General features: G+C 38.7%; 10 protein-coding genes across 10 annotated transcripts; 5 read left to right on the top strand and 5 right to left on the bottom strand.

The window, feature by feature from the left end:
* Positions 1–2,035: 2,035 nt before the first annotated feature.
* JH06_3464 (metallo-beta-lactamase superfamily protein) lies at positions 2,036–2,761 on the bottom strand (the record flags this gene model as incomplete). Its single annotated transcript, XM_014672242.1, has 2 exons — positions 2,036–2,521; positions 2,552–2,761. 2 exons carry the CDS (start codon positions 2,759–2,761, stop codon positions 2,036–2,038), a joined length of 696 nt encoding a protein of 231 aa, XP_014527728.1.
* An 817-nt stretch (positions 2,762–3,578) lies between these two features.
* Positions 3,579–4,282, bottom strand: JH06_3463 (zinc phosphodiesterase elac protein; the record flags this gene model as incomplete). The annotated part of the gene is made up of 6 exons (XM_014672241.1): positions 3,579–3,618; positions 3,648–3,882; positions 3,915–3,953; positions 3,983–4,086; positions 4,118–4,220; positions 4,252–4,282. 6 exons carry the CDS (start codon positions 4,280–4,282, stop codon positions 3,579–3,581), a joined length of 552 nt encoding a protein of 183 aa, XP_014527727.1.
* A 545-nt stretch (positions 4,283–4,827) lies between these two features.
* JH06_3462 (hypothetical protein) lies at positions 4,828–5,995 on the bottom strand (the record flags this gene model as incomplete). Its single annotated transcript, XM_014672240.1, has 5 exons — positions 4,828–5,082; positions 5,112–5,205; positions 5,236–5,374; positions 5,404–5,750; positions 5,781–5,995. 5 exons carry the CDS (start codon positions 5,993–5,995, stop codon positions 4,828–4,830), a joined length of 1,050 nt encoding a protein of 349 aa, XP_014527726.1.
* A 904-nt stretch (positions 5,996–6,899) lies between these two features.
* Positions 6,900–7,969, top strand: JH06_3461 (hypothetical protein; the record flags this gene model as incomplete). Its single annotated transcript, XM_014672239.1, has 4 exons — positions 6,900–7,187; positions 7,239–7,331; positions 7,364–7,702; positions 7,733–7,969. The coding sequence occupies 4 exons, from the start codon at positions 6,900–6,902 to the stop codon at positions 7,967–7,969; spliced, it is 957 nt and encodes a 318-aa protein (XP_014527725.1).
* A 290-nt stretch (positions 7,970–8,259) lies between these two features.
* On the top strand, positions 8,260–9,345 carry JH06_3460 (hypothetical protein; the record flags this gene model as incomplete). Its single annotated transcript, XM_014672238.1, has 1 exon — positions 8,260–9,345. One exon carries the CDS (start codon positions 8,260–8,262, stop codon positions 9,343–9,345), a length of 1,086 nt encoding a protein of 361 aa, XP_014527724.1.
* Positions 9,346–9,436: 91 nt separating this feature from the next.
* On the top strand, positions 9,437–10,290 carry JH06_3459 (RAS-related protein RABa4d-like protein; the record flags this gene model as incomplete). Its single annotated transcript, XM_014672237.1, has 7 exons — positions 9,437–9,560; positions 9,593–9,670; positions 9,703–9,779; positions 9,814–9,880; positions 9,911–9,969; positions 10,000–10,093; positions 10,124–10,290. The coding sequence occupies 7 exons, from the start codon at positions 9,437–9,439 to the stop codon at positions 10,288–10,290; spliced, it is 666 nt and encodes a 221-aa protein (XP_014527723.1).
* Positions 10,291–10,343: 53 nt separating this feature from the next.
* Positions 10,344–11,067, bottom strand: JH06_3458 (cyclin-dependent protein; the record flags this gene model as incomplete). Its single annotated transcript, XM_014672236.1, has 4 exons — positions 10,344–10,665; positions 10,726–10,821; positions 10,853–10,929; positions 10,960–11,067. The coding sequence occupies 4 exons, from the start codon at positions 11,065–11,067 to the stop codon at positions 10,344–10,346; spliced, it is 603 nt and encodes a 200-aa protein (XP_014527722.1).
* A 405-nt stretch (positions 11,068–11,472) lies between these two features.
* Positions 11,473–12,381, top strand: JH06_3457 (hypothetical protein; the record flags this gene model as incomplete). Its single annotated transcript, XM_014672235.1, is given in 9 exon segments — positions 11,473–11,568; positions 11,582–11,629; positions 11,660–11,720; positions 11,751–11,809; positions 11,840–11,914; positions 11,945–11,995; positions 12,026–12,084; positions 12,114–12,203; positions 12,234–12,381. The coding sequence occupies 9 exon segments, from the start codon at positions 11,473–11,475 to the stop codon at positions 12,379–12,381; spliced, it is 687 nt and encodes a 228-aa protein (XP_014527721.1).
* Positions 12,382–12,467: 86 nt separating this feature from the next.
* JH06_3456 (UDP-n-acetylglucosamine pyrophosphorylase) lies at positions 12,468–14,291 on the bottom strand (the record flags this gene model as incomplete). Its single annotated transcript, XM_014672234.1, has 8 exons — positions 12,468–12,999; positions 13,030–13,304; positions 13,335–13,463; positions 13,494–13,664; positions 13,693–13,787; positions 13,819–13,990; positions 14,022–14,126; positions 14,157–14,291. 8 exons carry the CDS (start codon positions 14,289–14,291, stop codon positions 12,468–12,470), a joined length of 1,614 nt encoding a protein of 537 aa, XP_014527720.1.
* Positions 14,292–14,880: 589 nt separating this feature from the next.
* Positions 14,881–17,039, top strand: JH06_3455 (hypothetical protein; the record flags this gene model as incomplete). The annotated part of the gene is made up of 2 exons (XM_014672233.1): positions 14,881–16,954; positions 16,984–17,039. The coding sequence occupies 2 exons, from the start codon at positions 14,881–14,883 to the stop codon at positions 17,037–17,039; spliced, it is 2,130 nt and encodes a 709-aa protein (XP_014527719.1).
* Between the last annotated feature and the right edge of the window lie 58 nt (positions 17,040–17,097).

The raw sequence follows: 17,097 nt of genomic DNA, 5'->3' as shown, positions 1-17,097 counted from the left end.
GAAAAGAGAAAGAAGGAGGAAAAGAGAAAGCGCAAGGAGGCTGAAGCTGCGGCAGCGGCAGCTGCTGCTGAGAAAGAGGAAGAAGAAAGGAAGCAAAAAGAAGAAGCTGCTTCTAAGACACTAGAGGAAGAAGAACCTTGTAGGAATGTGAAGGAATGCTTAGGTGTAGTGGCTTATATCTGTACCGTGTGTGGTAAGTCATTGACAGAAACGGATTCAATCATTCATTTGATCACTTGTATCCCTGGTAAGGACTTCAGAGGTGTGCGTTATCTTCCGATTGGAGGAGATATTGATAAGCCGAAGGAAGAGAGTGTGAAGGAAAGTGACGAGAAGCAGAAGGAAGAACCTAAGGAAGAAGTCACTGAGAAGGAAGAGCTTAAAGAGGATCCCATGGAGAAGGAAGACAAACCCAAGGAGGAGTCCAAAGAAGAGCCTAAAGAAGATCTGAAAGTCACTTCTTCTAATCCATTTGATGCTCCTTCAGAAGAGGAAGAAGAGGCAGGTAATCCCTTCGACCCAGAAGAAGTGAAAGTGACTTCACCAAATCCCTTTGACAATCCTTCAGAAGAAGAAGAAGAAGAATCAGGCAATCCATTTGCTGCTCCTGAAGAGAAACCCAAAGAGGAAGAGAAATCTGAAGAGAAGCCAAAGGAAGAGAAGCCTGAAGAAAAGAAATCAGAAGAGGAATCAAGTGATAGTGAAGGAGTATCTGATCTTCATCATGGTCCTATTAAACATCGTTTTGCTCTAAATACCTTCATGAAATCAGCATCAAAGAGTTTATCAAGTATTCTAAATAAGGAAGAAGATGGTGATGATGAAAGTATTCATTATGAATTTGTTATCAGTAGATCCTGATTTCGTGTGTACAATTTGTGGAAAGAAATTGGCGGCAGCCAATACACAAGCTCATGCAAAGCGTTGTCATGATTCTGGAAGTCATGTTTCATCTCAGTTCATGCTTCTCAATACTGATAATATCACATCAAATAGTGTGAAGAAAGAAGAACCTAAGGAAGAAGTCACTGAGAAGGAGGACAAACCCAAAGAGGATGTTATGGAGAAGGAAGATAAGCCTGAGGAAGAACCTCTGAAGGAAGAGGAGACTCCGAAGGAAGATCTGAAAGTCACTTCTTCTAATCCATTTGATGCTCCTTCAGAAGAAGAAGAAGAGGCAGGTAATCCCTTCGACCCAGAAGTGAAAGTAACTTCACCAAATCCTTTCGACAATCCTTCAGAAGAAGAAGAAGAATCAGGCAATCCATTTGCTGCTCCTGAAGAGAAACCCAAAGAGGAAGCACATAATCCATTCGATGAAGAAGAGAAGGAACAAGTCTCACCTCTGGAACAAGTCTCGTCACCAGGTCCAATGCTTGGAAAGACAAAGAAACAAAAGAGCATATTCAATATGTTTAGACGTGATAAGGATGAGCGCAAAGATGCTTCTCCAAGTCTATTTGCTTCGTTAACTAGTTCTATTACAAATACTGTCAACAGTATTGTAAGTGCAACAACCACTCCTGATGAGGATCCTGCTGTTAAGGCAGCAAGGGAAGAAGAAGAGAGAAAAGCAAGAGAAGAAGCTGAACGACAACGCCGTGAAGAAGAAGAGAGAATTCGTAAACAGCGTGAGGAAGAGGAACGTAAACGACGTGAAGAAGAAGAAAGAATTCGTAAGACTGCTATGATTGAAGAGAAACTGAAAGCTGGTATTGTGTGTATGAAGCATTGTTCTCGTGGGAAACCTCATGAGACTACAGTTTCGCTGATTACCCATAGTTCAGGAGGTCGTGCTGTGAGGATAAAGAGAATGAGGTGACACGTAGATTCAATGGCTGAGAAAGAAATCTATATTCCATGGTAAAGTGGCATTTTTGCTATTAAGTGAATTCACAAAGATTGAAAATGGAAATGAGAAACCTCTTGTTACTTTGCATGCCTCTCGGTCCTTAACATTGGAGTTCCCAACAATGGAAGCAAAGAATGAGTTTTATGAATGCTTCCCATTGTTGGTTGAAGGTATGGAAAAGGTTTAATTATTGCATATATGTGATTGTTTAAAAGAAATACTTGATTCCTCTTCATCAGAAACAAAACATGCTTCTAATTCATCCCGAATCAAACAGATCCTTTCCAGATCATCAAATGTAATATTCATAAGATCATGAGCATAGATCCACTTACTATCATTATTGAAGACAAGTTGACGAGTTTCCTTCATTCCTTGATCATGACACAGATTCTTAGGGTATCGTTGTGAGAAATGAGTCAGAATCGTATATTTTGCCTTTACAGTCTCACCAACATGTAATGCCTCACTACATGTACAGTGATTTTTAGTTTTGGCTTGTTCTTGTCGATCATCACTGAATGTGCATTCATTCACCAACACATCAATGGACCATTCTGATGGAATATATTCTTGTACTCGTTCATTGGGCCGACCATCTCCTGAGTACATCAAAGTGAAGGAAGGAGTATGAACCAAAGTGCTTACAGAATCATCACAATGCTCAATCTAACCATCAGCAACCGAATCAACTCCTACTGGATAGAACTTGAAGGTAAGGTCCTGATCACGGATTGCTACAATGAAACTTCCGTCTCTCTGAGTCTCAGCAAAGATTCCCTCGGAACGAATTAAAGTAGGTGCAAGAGAAGGAAGTGCCACATGATCATGACCATGAATCCCCGTGGTTATTGGAATATCCAGATAAGTATAGACGGAAGAAATCGAAGGAATAAATGCACTCCACATTTCCAGGAATAACCGTACTCGAGGTGGCCCAACAATGAGTAAAGGAGACAGATCTATTCTCTTTGGCCGCTTCTCTGTGTACTTTGATTCTTCTGTCACTCTCCTCGCTAACTGAGTTAACAGAAGTGGCAAACCCAAGTGATGATCAGCATGTGAATGACTGATCAGAACCACACGGATTCGAGTAAGGACTTCGTCTTCTGAGGTTACTCGGAGGAGCTGATTCAAGGTTCCTTCACCACAGTCAAGGAGAATGGAGTTATTGAGTAACATACCTGTAACTACTGGTGATAATCGATCTATAACCAAACCATTTCGATACTTGCTTGGGAGTGCCGAACCTGTACCAAGAAACAAAAGAGATCCTGGAATGGTAGTTTTCGGAGTTATTTCTTGTAGACGTTGGAAATACGATTTTGTCCCGATTTCTGTCATTGATAATGAGTGATCATCACTGAGATGTGCAGCTGATGTGAGAGACTGAGAAGGCTTGTGAGGAACTAGAGTTATCAAAGTATGAGGTTCCTTGAGCTTATTTCACATTTGTAAAGATACGATAATAGAAATCGAAGATACAGATGAATGATCAGAGTAACTGATGAGGGGTGGGAAAAGTGATGGGAAAAGTGTAGATACACGAGTGTGAATCAATGAACTGGCTTCATGAACCTGAATTCGATTGATTTCTGCATCAGGTAGAGAATAATGAAGGAATTGAGAGAATGTTGATAGAATTTGCTCATATAAAGGATAAGATCGGAGGGAGAACGGTGAAGAATGAAGAATGAATTGGAGTGTTATCTCCTTGCCAATTGTACTAAATAATCGCGATTGCATACTTTGATTCAAAATCGATTCTGAGTGAATTGACAGGATTAGAGCACACGGACCTCGTGTAGGAGGAGTCATGACCATATCACTGGTAATCACCTTGTCACCAATCTCAACTTCTCCTCCCATACTGAGTGTTTTGAATAGAATTCCTTTTGGAATTCCCAGTGCTCTCGCTTTATCTGGACAAAACTTTCCTTTAATCCTTGGAATATCGATGAGATAACTAATCTCACTTCCATACAATGCAGTTTCTCGCTGAACAAGACTAAAAGACAAATTGAGGGAATCTAGAAAGTCAGTAGTAACAATATGATAATACAGGGAGTCTGGGAAGTTTTTCTGGTGAAAGCAAGAGACGCTAAAATTGAATACATTCCAAGATTCTACATGGAGTTGGGTGGATTACAAACGGTCTGATGACAACGTCATTATCAAGTTCAATTGAATCCATATCCTCTTCAATCTCAATTACCGTAATAACGTAGTCAGGACTGAATGGGATTCACAAACAATAAACAATACCGATTGATAAATAGTTGTAATGTATCCATATAGACAGATAACCCTTCAGGACCATAAATCTTCAATTCTCTCAATCCCATATCATAAATCGTTAGAAGCATACCTACAAATAACTAAAAGAACAGATACGAAACCAGGAAGTCCACCAAGTGTTTCGGGAGACATCCTTGTGATGAAGATCCCCTTTAGTTTTGACAGTCGGATAGAGAATTCGTTACACAGTCTTTGAGTTCCATCTCGTGCATTGATCAAGTATCTACACATCGGAATTGGTTTCTTCACTCACTTGGAGTTTTCACATTCTAAAACGAACTCTCCATCATTATCCTTAAATCCAGTTGAAAGACAGGTTAAAGAAACCCGCATACTGTATTGGGATAAAACTAATCTAAAATGAATGTTATGCATAGTGGTTATTGGTAAAATACAATTCTATCAGTTTGAGTTATGCTATGTACTGAAGTGAGTTTGATGATAAGGCTCAGGTTCTAACCAAAGTCTCAGTGAAGGTGAAGAGTTTGGATGTTCACAACAATGAATATACAAATACTCATGATCACTAAAACAAAGTAGCTGTCGACTTCGATCCGGTTGCTGTCTCAAACGATGTAAGAAGGATCGATACACTTTCAGCGTAGTTAGATGACCCCTCGTAAAAATGGAATAATACCATTTAGCAAATTTCGATCTATTGAACTAATCCAGAAGAATTATCCATACGATTTATGTGGCATATCCATGAGAAACCCGTCATTAAGGACATAAAACTCATATCCAGAGTACCGGAGAGTTTCAATCCATTGTACCTTGTTAAATCCATAATTGACAAATGTTTCATCAAATAATTGAAGAGAAGAGGAAGATCGTAACATAATATATGGTTCTAACCACAGACTATGAAAGCAAGGAAGATACAATACTTTGGTTTGATTCTTTAGATTGTACCACTCGGGAGGAAGATATTGCTAAGGAAGAATAACCTAGAATACTGTACATGATTCTGAGCCACTTCACCACAACGAACAAAATGGTTCTCTTTAATCTCCCTGATAAGTTCTTCTTTGGTTTTTGGAAGCAGCTCTTTTGCTCTATGAATCATTGAGGAAGTATTACAATACTTGAGAATACCTTCACGAAATGCAAACCGTTCTTTACTGAAGTAAGAAGGATGAAAAGTGAACAAAGGAACGATTGTAGCAAATTTTGAAGAATCCATGTAGTCCCGCGGGAGCGACTGAAGTGCATCATAAGTACCCTCTATATTGATAACACTAATACTTGTATACCTGACGGCCATGAATCCATATCGACAAGTAGAAAATGAGTAGTAGCAACTCTTCGAAGTGCAATATTGCGAAGCCGATTGAGAGGAAAGAATGATTGCGAACGGCAATGAAGTGAACTATTCCGTGCAGGATACTGGATACAATCTTTGTCAGGATGTAGAGGAATATACAACGTAATAAGCAATCGAAAGGGAAAATGAGCCTGAAGAATCTGCTTAATCAGATTATCGAGTGCATCTTTGTGGACGAAAATAGTAATAGAGATAGGACTAGTGATAAAGCAATAACAGAAACGTGACCCTTTCCATCGTTGAAGGAGACTGGAAATGAAGAAAAAACGCTCAACTCTATGAATTAGGCATGAATCCAAAATGAACGATGTTTGAGAAACAAGAGTAATATCCCTAGGAGTCATGAATGTTGGCTCATCCATCGACCCTGATTGAAACTTCTTGGATTCTTCATCAGATAATTGTACAGAGCCTCGAAAAACAAAAAGACTATACTCTTGTTGAATCTGATACTCTCCATCAACATATTTAAGATCTTTATTATAATAGTGAAGGTAGGCATCATTATGTTGGTTTCGCATTTCAGTGTTCACAGGATGTCGACAGTAATCAGAACAGTTACTTTCTTCTAGAAATCAGATACACAACACCTTCGGCTTACTACACAACGTTCCAAAGTATGGTACACGCAAATCCGAATCAACATAGAAGCGCGAGTTAATGTCAAAGAATACAGTTTTTGACACCAGTGACAATGATCTAGTTATAATCCACAACTTCAACTTCAACTTATCAAATCTCACTCCATTATTACTTAAGGGAGTGATAAGTTTTCCCTGGTATATAAAACTGCCTTCGTGATTCGAAAACCCAGGATAATAGCTGCAGACACATGAACCTAGAGGAAAGACTCTATTATAACTACAAATAACCATATCAAATTACTTCCACATCCACTTAGAAATGAAATGACAACAAAACAGAATAATTGATACAACACTGTATAATCTCCACATTTTCCATCGTCTTATGACTGAACGCCATATGCACATTTTATTCTTGCGTAAAATGCTAAGAACGAATATAAAACGGTACAGTTCGATCCTATTCAAATTGCAATAAGAGTCGTACAATCAATAAATGAGGGATAATTGGCATTTCTTGTTTCCTTCCAAAGAGCTATTCCATTTATGGAGAGATCTATTGTGGTGTTTAATAGTTCATTAATGATACAAACATCTATCAACAAGTAGACACCAAGTGATGTGAATCTTTTTTCTTTACAGAATAACCATCCCAATCTATGGTACTTTTATTAATAAATGCAAAGACGCTAAAGGGGAGAATATGCCTCTATTTCACCAGACCTATACTCGACAGTTTTCAATACAGCAAATGTAGATACACCCTGGATAGCCGATAGACAAATAAGAAAGATAATCCAAGTCTGATGTTGTCAGATTCGACAAACCGAAGTCATTCACTATGTATTATAGGTTGAGCTGTTGCATAGAATATGATACACGACCACTTTGGAATGAGTTCTTATTATCACATTCCCGTGATTCCTTTTCCCAATCAGAAAAAGGCCTTGTACCAATCCGATTCTACATCCATCATGTCTTGGGGTATCTAGGAGCTGGGTTTCTTGATGAAATAGAAGATAATGTCGCTGATGACTGGGAAGCAGAAGTTGCTAATCAAGATGTTGCTGACAACTGGGAAGCAGAAGCTACGATGCTTTTTGATAATAATGCAGTCATAGACAAACGAGTGGAGATATCCTATTGTTGCGATTCTTTTCTTCGGATTCTTTAACTACAGTGTCCTATTTGTCATGGAGAAGGAAAGGTGACGGAGGAAGAGAAAATCCGTGTGGAGGATCGAATGAAAGCGAAGGCTGCGGATAAGGGTCCTGTAAGGTACCTTTAAAATGACTTTATGTCCAGGCGAAGAAGTATGACGAGAATAAAGGTGTTCAGCATGACGATATAATGGACCATCCTCTTGATGATCCCATTGCCGAAAAGGAGCGTCTGAAGAAAATCTCGGAAAACGCAGATGCCAAGATTCTGGAAGAGATGTTCGGTGGAAAGGCTGATGACTGTATCTGTGTATTTAGGCTTTCATTCGTAGCATTCATCAGTGAAACCGAGAAGGGAGTGAATATGATTCCCCTTAAAGAGATTACAGACTATCAGCAATTGGCATATAAACTAGGCAAGAGAATGCTTGAAATTGGCAATGCAACCAATACTTTGGAGTTCTTACAGTGCTGTCTTCGTCAGGTACTACTGTATATGGTATTTCATGGGTAGTGTGGAGGCAAGTTGAACAGTGATGATTTCGCAAAACTTTCCACAACATGCAACGTGTTGAAGGAGGAAAGAAAGAAGGAAGAGAAGATTGGAACAAAGAAGGGCAAGAAGAAGGGCAAGACAACCATCAGCCTGAAGGTATCAAATGATACTTGGCAAGATCAGATGGATGACGAGGATTACGCAGGTTATGATGATGATTTCATGTATTTCTGTTTGTGCAAGCAATTTGATTGATTCGATTGGTTTTGAACATGGAGAATAGGATATCTGTATTCCGTGTAGTAACTTGGTGTTCTTGTGTCATGAAGTAGATTCTCCTTTGTTTCGTTCTTATTGGATTCCTTCAATACACAGATATTTATTCGGGCAATCTTACATCGAAAACAATTGTTGGAAGTGACAAAGACATCTTTTATCACAGAATATATCGGAGTAAATTCCGATTTCATTCGTCACAGCAAACCAGTATTCGGAAACGAGGGGAACTGAACAAAACTAATGAACAAGATGTTCTCTTTTATAAGATGCTCGAGTCTATGTACCAACACCAGATGAATATTTCTTCGACTCATCAAGTGATTATCTACAGTGTGAATGCAGAATCAGGTTTGGGAAATGTGATAATTGGACTAGTATCGAGTATTATAGCTGCTTTAGCCACTAACCGTGGCATTCAGAGTGGTTCTGTTGTTCCCTTTTTATGTGTAGTGAAATCATTTCCATTGTACTCTAACCACTTCTTTGATGCACTTCCTAACATGCGGTACAGTCTCCTTGACATTCCTTTTAGTCAGATCGAGTTCTATTTTATGTACTCTACGCTTCGTCAAGGACGCGATATTCGTCGAAACCATCTGAACAAATTGACTCACAAGGCAGCTTTGGAGATTGATTGCTTTACTAATACTACAGCTAATTTCTTCCAGAATCGTTACTACAGTGATGTTTGGAAACAATATCATCTTTCTCCAGAACAGCAGCCCATGCTCCAAGGGGTTGTGAATCTTCTCTATGAAATAGTAATGTATCCTCGTCCGCCTTTGTGCGGTATCATTCAGTCTCATTTGAAAACCCTTCTTACTCGCTTCATGATTGGGGTTCAAGTTCGGATCGGCGGTAAGCAGGAACATTATACAGATAAGCAATTTTTGACAATGGAAGATATTCCATTATACTATGAGGCTATTGACAAGATCTTACAAGAAGAGTTTCTTTCTTTGTCAGAAGTGTATATCTTCCTCTCTACTGATAATAAAAATGTGATTTCGCTGTTCAAGAGGAAATATGGAAGATCCCTGGTTACAACAACAGAATTTGAACTTGGTCACTCGGCTCCTAAAAAGAACTATGGTTCTATGTCAAATGCTATAGTCCACATGCAACGAGCGATTGTGGACTTGCTGATTCTTCAGCGATCTGATCAATTATTGGTAACCTTCGAGAGTTCTTACGGCCAACTGGCAGCTGCTTTACAAAGCAATAGGAACTCATCGGTTGCTACTTTTGATTATGTTGATGTTATGGGAAATGAGGAGTGTAACATATTCGAGAGAAGTAATCGTCCTTTCCATGTAGAAGTCATCCGGCCAGCACCTGCTTTAAGGGATTGAAACTTGCTTGTGCTGCTAGGAATCTAAAATCCCCGTTTTTTAATCGATTGGGAACTATTAAAGAATCTTTGTTTGTAGAAGCAATTTAACTATGTCATCTTATGTTTTCAAGGGGAAGATGGTGATTGTAGGAGATATCGCTGTGGGGAAAACTTCGTTGGCATCTCGCTTTGTTGATGACAAATTTACAAAGAATCATATTGCCAGTGTTGGAGGTACAGTCTTGAAATTGTGATGAATCGAATAGTTGCCTATTTTACAAAGACCCTTGTTGTAGATGACAAACTCACTGTTAAATTTGATATATGGGACACTGCTGGACAGGGTAACTCCTAGGGTGAGTGTTGTAACGAATAGAACGCTACAGAAGCATTAATCAATTGTATTATCGTGGTGCTGCCGCTGCTGTTATTGTGTTCGATCTGACACAAAGAGTATGATCTTATCAGAGAAACTAATCATCTTTAGTCCACATTTGATGCTGTTAAAGCTGATTGGTTAGATAGTATTCGAAAATGTGCTGACGAAAATATCAGTATCCTTGAATCAGTGCTTTTATCTCTAGTTATTATTATTGCTGGAAACAAGTGTGATATGGTACAGGATCGTTGTGTCCCCAAAGAAGTTGCTCTTTGGCAATGTACTCAAACATAGGATATTGATAAATTCTGTAAAGAGGAGAATCTCATGTATGTCGAAACAAGTGCCCTTTCTGGTGCTGGTGTTTCGGATGTTTTTACTCGGATTGGTTTGGTTAGTTAGATTGCTTCACTTCTAGCACTTCTAGTAAAAGAGTATATGGAGACAAATAAACCCAGTGGCTTCCAGTTAGTAGAAGTGAAAAATAATCTTAGTGATAAGGTGTATGGGATAAAGAGTGTGTTTCATGTAGATCTTTGGAATCGCAACCTGCAAAAAAGAAAAGTTGCTGTGGTAAATAGCTGATATATGTTTTCAATAAACATGACAATAGTACATATACTTAGAGCAAACCATAGCTAATATACAACATTGCAAGGAGAGTCTGGAATGACCTGTTTTGGATACTCATAGATTAAGATATTAGGAGACTCTGGACATGCTTTCAGAAATGGAATCATTAAACCGCAGCAGCAAGAGCACATATCATTCACAGTATGCTTGTACAATTCGTTGTGATACTGTTGATAATCCTCAGGTGACACCACCAGTGAGAAATTAATCGAACAGAGATATTCTTGTTCGAGCATATTCAATTCACTAGTGTCAATTCCACCCACACGAGCATAGAACTCGTTCTTAAAGAAAGAATCATCAAAGAATTTAGCAGCAATCATAATACTAACAATGAGACAAAGGCAATACCAAAACCTTGTTATGAGTACTCGATGAATAGACAACGAGTTCACCACAACAGTCTGACTCTGAATTAAGCGATCAATATAGACAAGAGATAGAACAAGACACTCAGGACTACATAAAGTGTATGTATATATACTAAAAATCACCTTTCCCCTCCTTCACTCACCGTTCAATGTAATCCTGAATGTCTATTGCTGGTTTATGAAGGGCGGTGAAACGAGAAATGCAGGAAAGCGGATGCAACTATGAGTCACTCCCTTCTAGAACCTTTACCTGATCCTGACGCTTCACAACACCTTCCAAAATGCAGGAAAGGATGCATATTAATGATTGAGTGGAGCAATCGTCCAGAAAGAATGAAGAGGCGGGAGAGGTGAACATAGCAGGGGATAGTCGGGCGGTAGTTCGGTATCAACTCGAAGGGGTTTCAAACTCCTAGACGTCAATTCGCTGATACTGTGCAAACGAGGGGAAAAATTAGGTAATATCCAGGAATAAGAGCCTTGAAGCTGGTAGAACGAGTATGACCTTCTGAGAAAGCAATTATTGTCTTTCCACAAACTAGCAGTTTTACGATGAACCTCTTTGATAATCAAGAATCACTATACGGATACTAGAACCAACAATACCTTGTTCTTTCTCCCCTGTGTGGGTTATAATCTAATATAAACATTGATCAAAAGTGAATGAGCCTAGTACGAATGACGGTTCAAGAATATGGGATAAATCAACAAGTTCTTGTCCAACGAATCCTAAATAATATATTCTGCTTCAGCGAAGAAGTAGATGCGAAAACTAGAAATTGGATGGGATCCCCAGAATTTTCAGTCCTCTTTTCTTTCTCATTTCTCATATGGCCTCTGTAGATATCCGTCATCCAATGTGTGATATGTAGTGGGAATCGACTCTTTCGGGAATCCGTATCCTTGAAAACGGAATTCAAGTACATCTTCTAGATGGTGAAGATAAATAGACAAAACTCCAGGTTTTCAGTTCATTTATTAGAGATATAGATCATTCGAATTCTGATATTGGTAACGGATTGCGGTTGGGATAAAGGTTAGAAGCACAAGCTGATCGTGGAGACGACATCAAACAGACAATTAACAATCTTCTGAAGAATGTTAAATAAGCTGAACTGATTTACTTGTAGTATGCTAATGCTCTCGAAGAATTGCAACGTCTTGGAGATGCAAGTGGTAATTCAACATACAAATCTATTGTGGAAGTGTGTTCGGACATTTTACTTGATATGTAGAGACAGCGGTCTGTTTTACGAGATTTTAAGAAGGATTTCATACGAATGGATGTAATATTCTTAGGAATGAAAAATAAATAGAACAATCTACAAATGAAATTGGATCGAGTTCGTCTTCTGTACCCTGGATCAATTCATGAGTAAGAGTAGTCTCCAGTATTGATTCTAGAATGACACCCGACGAAACAGAAATGCAAGCATTATTGAAAGAGAGAGGAGCAGCTCACAATTCAGTGATAATGGCTGATGAGTATTTGAAGTGAGTTCGATTCTTTAAATTCACGTTTAGTCAAGCTTCAGAAACGCACTCCCAACTTATCAATCAACGGAAACGATTGGAAATAAGCAGTGGACGTATGACAGGAATGATAACCCGTTTTCCTCTTGTTAACAATTTGATGCAAAAAGTAAAAGACAAAAAGAACCGAGATAAGTGAGGATTGGTAGTCAGCATCATCTCTAGTATCATTGTTGCGTCGTTTATCGCTTTTTGTATCTGTTTTTGTATCTGGTACGCTTTCCATTATGATGTTTGTAAGGAAACATGGAAGAGAAGAGAAACTCTTAAAAGAACGTATTGATAATAGTCACCATTTCGATCATTCAACAAATGTAGTCTTTCATTAATTGGTTCACTCTTGATCATTCTCAAGTCCACTTCACTTTCATCCAATACACAACAAGGAAGTTTCACCTGAACTCCCGAAAATGGTTCCAGTCCTTCACCATGAGCTGATACCAAAGGTGAAATCTCCACCTGACCAGTGTCTTCTTCCGTTACTCCTTCGAGAATAGCTCCAGCTCGAAGCAAGAAACGGAGATGCTGATTGGTAACATGTTCAACCACCTTCTCTGGAGAAGCAATAGGTTTTCCTGTGGGATTCTTTAGTGGGGCAAATTCATCTCTTGAAACAACCAACGCCTTAAGGTTCGTTGCATTCGGGAAAACATCAGAGAGATAGTATTCCATCTTATATGCATTAGGAGTGATAGGCTTAATAGTTCTATTGAGAATGGAATCATAATAAGGAATAGCTTTCTTTACTACATGACAACTATACATGACCAGTGATTTAGATATCTACTATAGAGGTAATGACGATTCTCGACATTGTTGAGAGATGAAATCCAAAGTGAAAATGGAATCAAAAATGAATCCATAACGAAATACCAATTCACCGTCTTCATCTCGGTGAATGATCTGTCGATAGTTCATCTCACTGTGAATGGCAAGAAGAGGACGCTCTGCATATTGAGCAAGTACAGAGAGTCGTTCTTCTGGACAACATTTTTCCACACACTTCAAGCATACATCTGTTTGATGAATGACAGAATATCCAAGGAACACTGGATCACCTGGCTACGAATGATAATACTAATCTATTCGTACCAATTCACATGCATTGTCGATACCAAATACATGGATACGAGAAATACCCTTTCGAACCCATTCATCGATTATATGATTACGATGAAGAGCTAAAAAGAGTCCTCCACTTCCATCTGGAGAGAGAGCAATCTACATATCAGGAATCCTATCATCTCGAACGCGATGTTTCTCTCGCATCACAAAGTCACCATTTGAATCGACACATGGGAAAGAACCCTGATGAAAGAAGGTTATTTGATTCTTATCGAGACCATAATAACGATTATCAAGGAAAAGTACGATTAAGGAGTACAACAACGGAAAAGGAAGTATGGATATTGTTTTCAACGTCTTGACGATTAAATTCTGACGTCATCACGTAGATAGGAAGTTGAACATCTTTTCCAGCAAACGCTTTTACTTCATCCTGGATATGTCGAATGTGGTAAAAGATTCGTTTAAACAAGGTAGAATCTACTAATCAAAGTAACAACCTAAATCAAACGGGATGGAAGTCCAAAATCTGCATTTCCTTTGACTTTAGAGATTTGCAAACGACTTGCTTGACCTCCAGTAAGTAGAACTAATGCAATTTTGCCATCTGCTAGAACGCCAAGTCCAGTATCCCGATACTTTTGGCGTATATCATCTGATAAGTCTTTTAGCTCAGTAAAGGTCTAAAAATAACACAAATGTTGAAGATAATACTTCTGGAGATTCCTTCATCTCACTATACACTCTTGATATAATCCGATTATGGAGGATTGAATTCGTGTAAAGATTCCGCGCTCGGATAAGATCAAAGCTTCGACACTACACCTAAACCAAACTCTGAAAATTTACTTGTTTCACAAAGAACTCAACGTCTTCTTTGGAGTAATCACCATCCAAAAAGTAACTCAAGACATGTTGCTGCTCAGCAATAGTGATTTCATCGAATACATCAGCAGGAAGTTGCTTCTGTATATCGTTCTCCATTATATTGACGGTTGTTCGTAGAATTGTGATAAAAGACATCTTTCACGGGAAAAGAGGGGACCATTAAAGATGAAACTCCTTAGGTTTCGGCAACAGGTAACAGTTTGATGTTTGTATTACCTGGAATAGAATTATTCATTTGTGAATGTTGTTTTTGGAGTATCCATGTAAACAATTTGAGTTAATTGACATAGAAGTCACGAATAGTGAAGTATGTCGTTCACAATTACTGCTATGCTATTTGTAATGGATCCAGAACAATATGAGAGACATCAGGTTCTCTATATTGAAAACAGGCAAATCCAGTTGGAATAATACTCTATTCTAGTATAGAACAGAATAGGTACTCTTAGTTTTATCAGAATTTGCTGGAAACCATAAACTGAGTCTTTTCTTAAACTCCAATATCACTTCTATTCTCGGAATGACTGAAATAGATGGGATTTGTGTTTGTTTTGTTGGCTTTGTTCTTCTTAAATACAAGAAGTTGATAGAAATGAAACTTATTAATCAGTGTAAGTCACTAAAAGATGGTCGTAACATCATAGCTATCAGGATCTTGTTGTGTTTTGTGGTAATGAGTTCCTGTATGGTATTAGGCGAATATATACAGGAAGAAGTGGATGGAAATACCATGAGGAGGCTTTCGAGTTCTTCCCTTTTGCGCACTGGAGAGAGTGAAGTTGTTGTGCAACTTTCATTCTATGTCAGTGCAATTCAAAAACTCCAAACGGAAAAGAAACTATCTGGAAATGATCTTACATTACTTACTTTGGTGAATTCAACATCGGATACTGTTTATTCTTCACGTGTGAGTTCATCTTCGATTAACATAGATGTTCACCCTGACACCTACGTTTTACATATTTCCGGCCGCCTAGTGAATCGTCCTTGTATCTACACAGACTTGCCAAATAACTGCTTTGGAAATTCTCTTATCTCAATTCGAGCTACTTCCTGGGGTGACCAAGTTACCATTTATGCTGGACCCATTAATTCTGAGATCAAAGTGGATCTCAAGTATTTAGTTACTCCCCTTGCTGAAGGAAATCAACCATGTAAAATGGCTTTTTCTTCTTCGAGTTCCACAAATTTGTTATTATACAATGTCAATGAAACTGACTTCACTGAACAAACTACTTGGCCTAGTTCTATCGCTCAAACTGATAATGTGATTGTTCGGTATTCATTCTCCATTTCTTCTTCTCAACTCACTTCGGGTCTTGATATCCGTGTTCGTTCTGCAACACCTCTCATCATTATGTTGAATAGTATTCGCATTTATACCGAGCCTTCTCCTAGTTATCGTATTACAGGTTCGAGTCGCGAATGGCAAACAGTTGCTGTTCCTGGTCATTTACTTATTGAAGGTCAGAATGTGTTGGCCGTATTTGTAACATCCAAACAGACAGCGAGTGTATCTTCCATATTCTTTGATTGTACAGTCCGTCTTCTCATGGATAATACGTATCGGTATTTGGCTACAGAGCAGACTGTTACAGGGAACTATCCAGTATTTGATTATGATGTGTCAACTGCATGGTCGGTAACGATTCTTCCTGACGCTCAGAACACATTAATTTATGCTTTCCCTTTTGATTCTGTTGAAGGAGTAACTTCACTTTGTTTCCATATCCTGAATGAAGAGACCGATTTGACTCCTGTTTTTACTATCTCTTATCAGATTCAAAATATTGTGGAGATTCAATCGTTCACACGAGAGGAGAAAGAATCAACCGAAATTCAATCTGATGGAAGTATTGTAGTGTGTTATCGTATTGTTCCTCTTGCCATTTATCGTCGCTTCATTCTCACTTTCAAGAACACAGGCACCACATCCATGAATGTGAAGATTGGAGAGGTACAGCCTAAGATGAAGACTGTATTCAGATCTGAAACGACTGTGATGTATCCACAGACTGTGTTTACAGATGTGTGGGATACTGTCTGTGTGAACCCTTCCACCACTACTGGGGTTACACAATTTACTCTCTTCTCGAGTGGGTATACAGCCTTGCCATCGATTGCAGACATTACACTGAATGCAACTACAGGTCAACTGTGTGTGTTACCTACAGGTCACGATGTTTCCTTCTATGTAGGTGTCTTTGGTGATGAGGGATATCACTATATTCCTATCACAGTTACTCGTTCTTTCCTTGGTTGTGAGACAGAATCTGGTGAGAGGATTGATCATGGAGCTCGCCAAATATTTGAAAATGATTGTCCAATGGGATTCGTAGGTGATACTTATCAAATCTGTCTTAATGGAACCTTTACAGAGATCCAAATGGACCTCTGTGAAATGATCCCTCCTTCTCCATTCAGTTATAGTGTGGATGAGAGGTATTTGTTGTATGAGCCTTTGTCTCTTACTCCTTCGAATGTCTCAATGTACTCTGAGTTTTCCATTACACCTTCTCTTCCTGAAGGTTTGTTTCTGAACACTACAAATGGTGTGATAAGTGGTGTACCCGTAGATAGTGTTAATGAGATGTCGTTTACGGTGACACAGAGTAATGATGGAGGGTCTCAGACTACTGTGTTTCTCCTTACATTGGTATATCCGCCTTGTTCTTCTGAAGATGGATATGAGGGAGTGGAATCTGGTGAAGAATCTTCTCTCTCAAATTGTCCTGAAGGATATGGAGGTGAGACATATCGTATTTGTTTCAATGGAACATTCTCTGAGATTCTGATGGATCGATGTGTGTTACTTCCTCCTCCTTCATTCTCTTATTCACCTGAATCTTCTTATTATCTCTATCAATCATTCTCTCTTTCTCCTAATGTTACTAGTATCATT

The sequence above is a fragment of the Blastocystis sp. subtype 4 genome (genome assembly GCF_000743755.1).
Source record: "Blastocystis sp. subtype 4 strain WR1 chromosome Unknown seqid_0105, whole genome shotgun sequence".
In the NCBI taxonomy this organism is placed as follows: Eukaryota; class Bigyra; order Opalinata; family Blastocystidae; genus Blastocystis; species Blastocystis sp. subtype 4.
The sequence above is the reverse complement of the archived record's forward strand: the minus strand, read 5'-3'. Positions and strand labels throughout refer to the sequence as shown.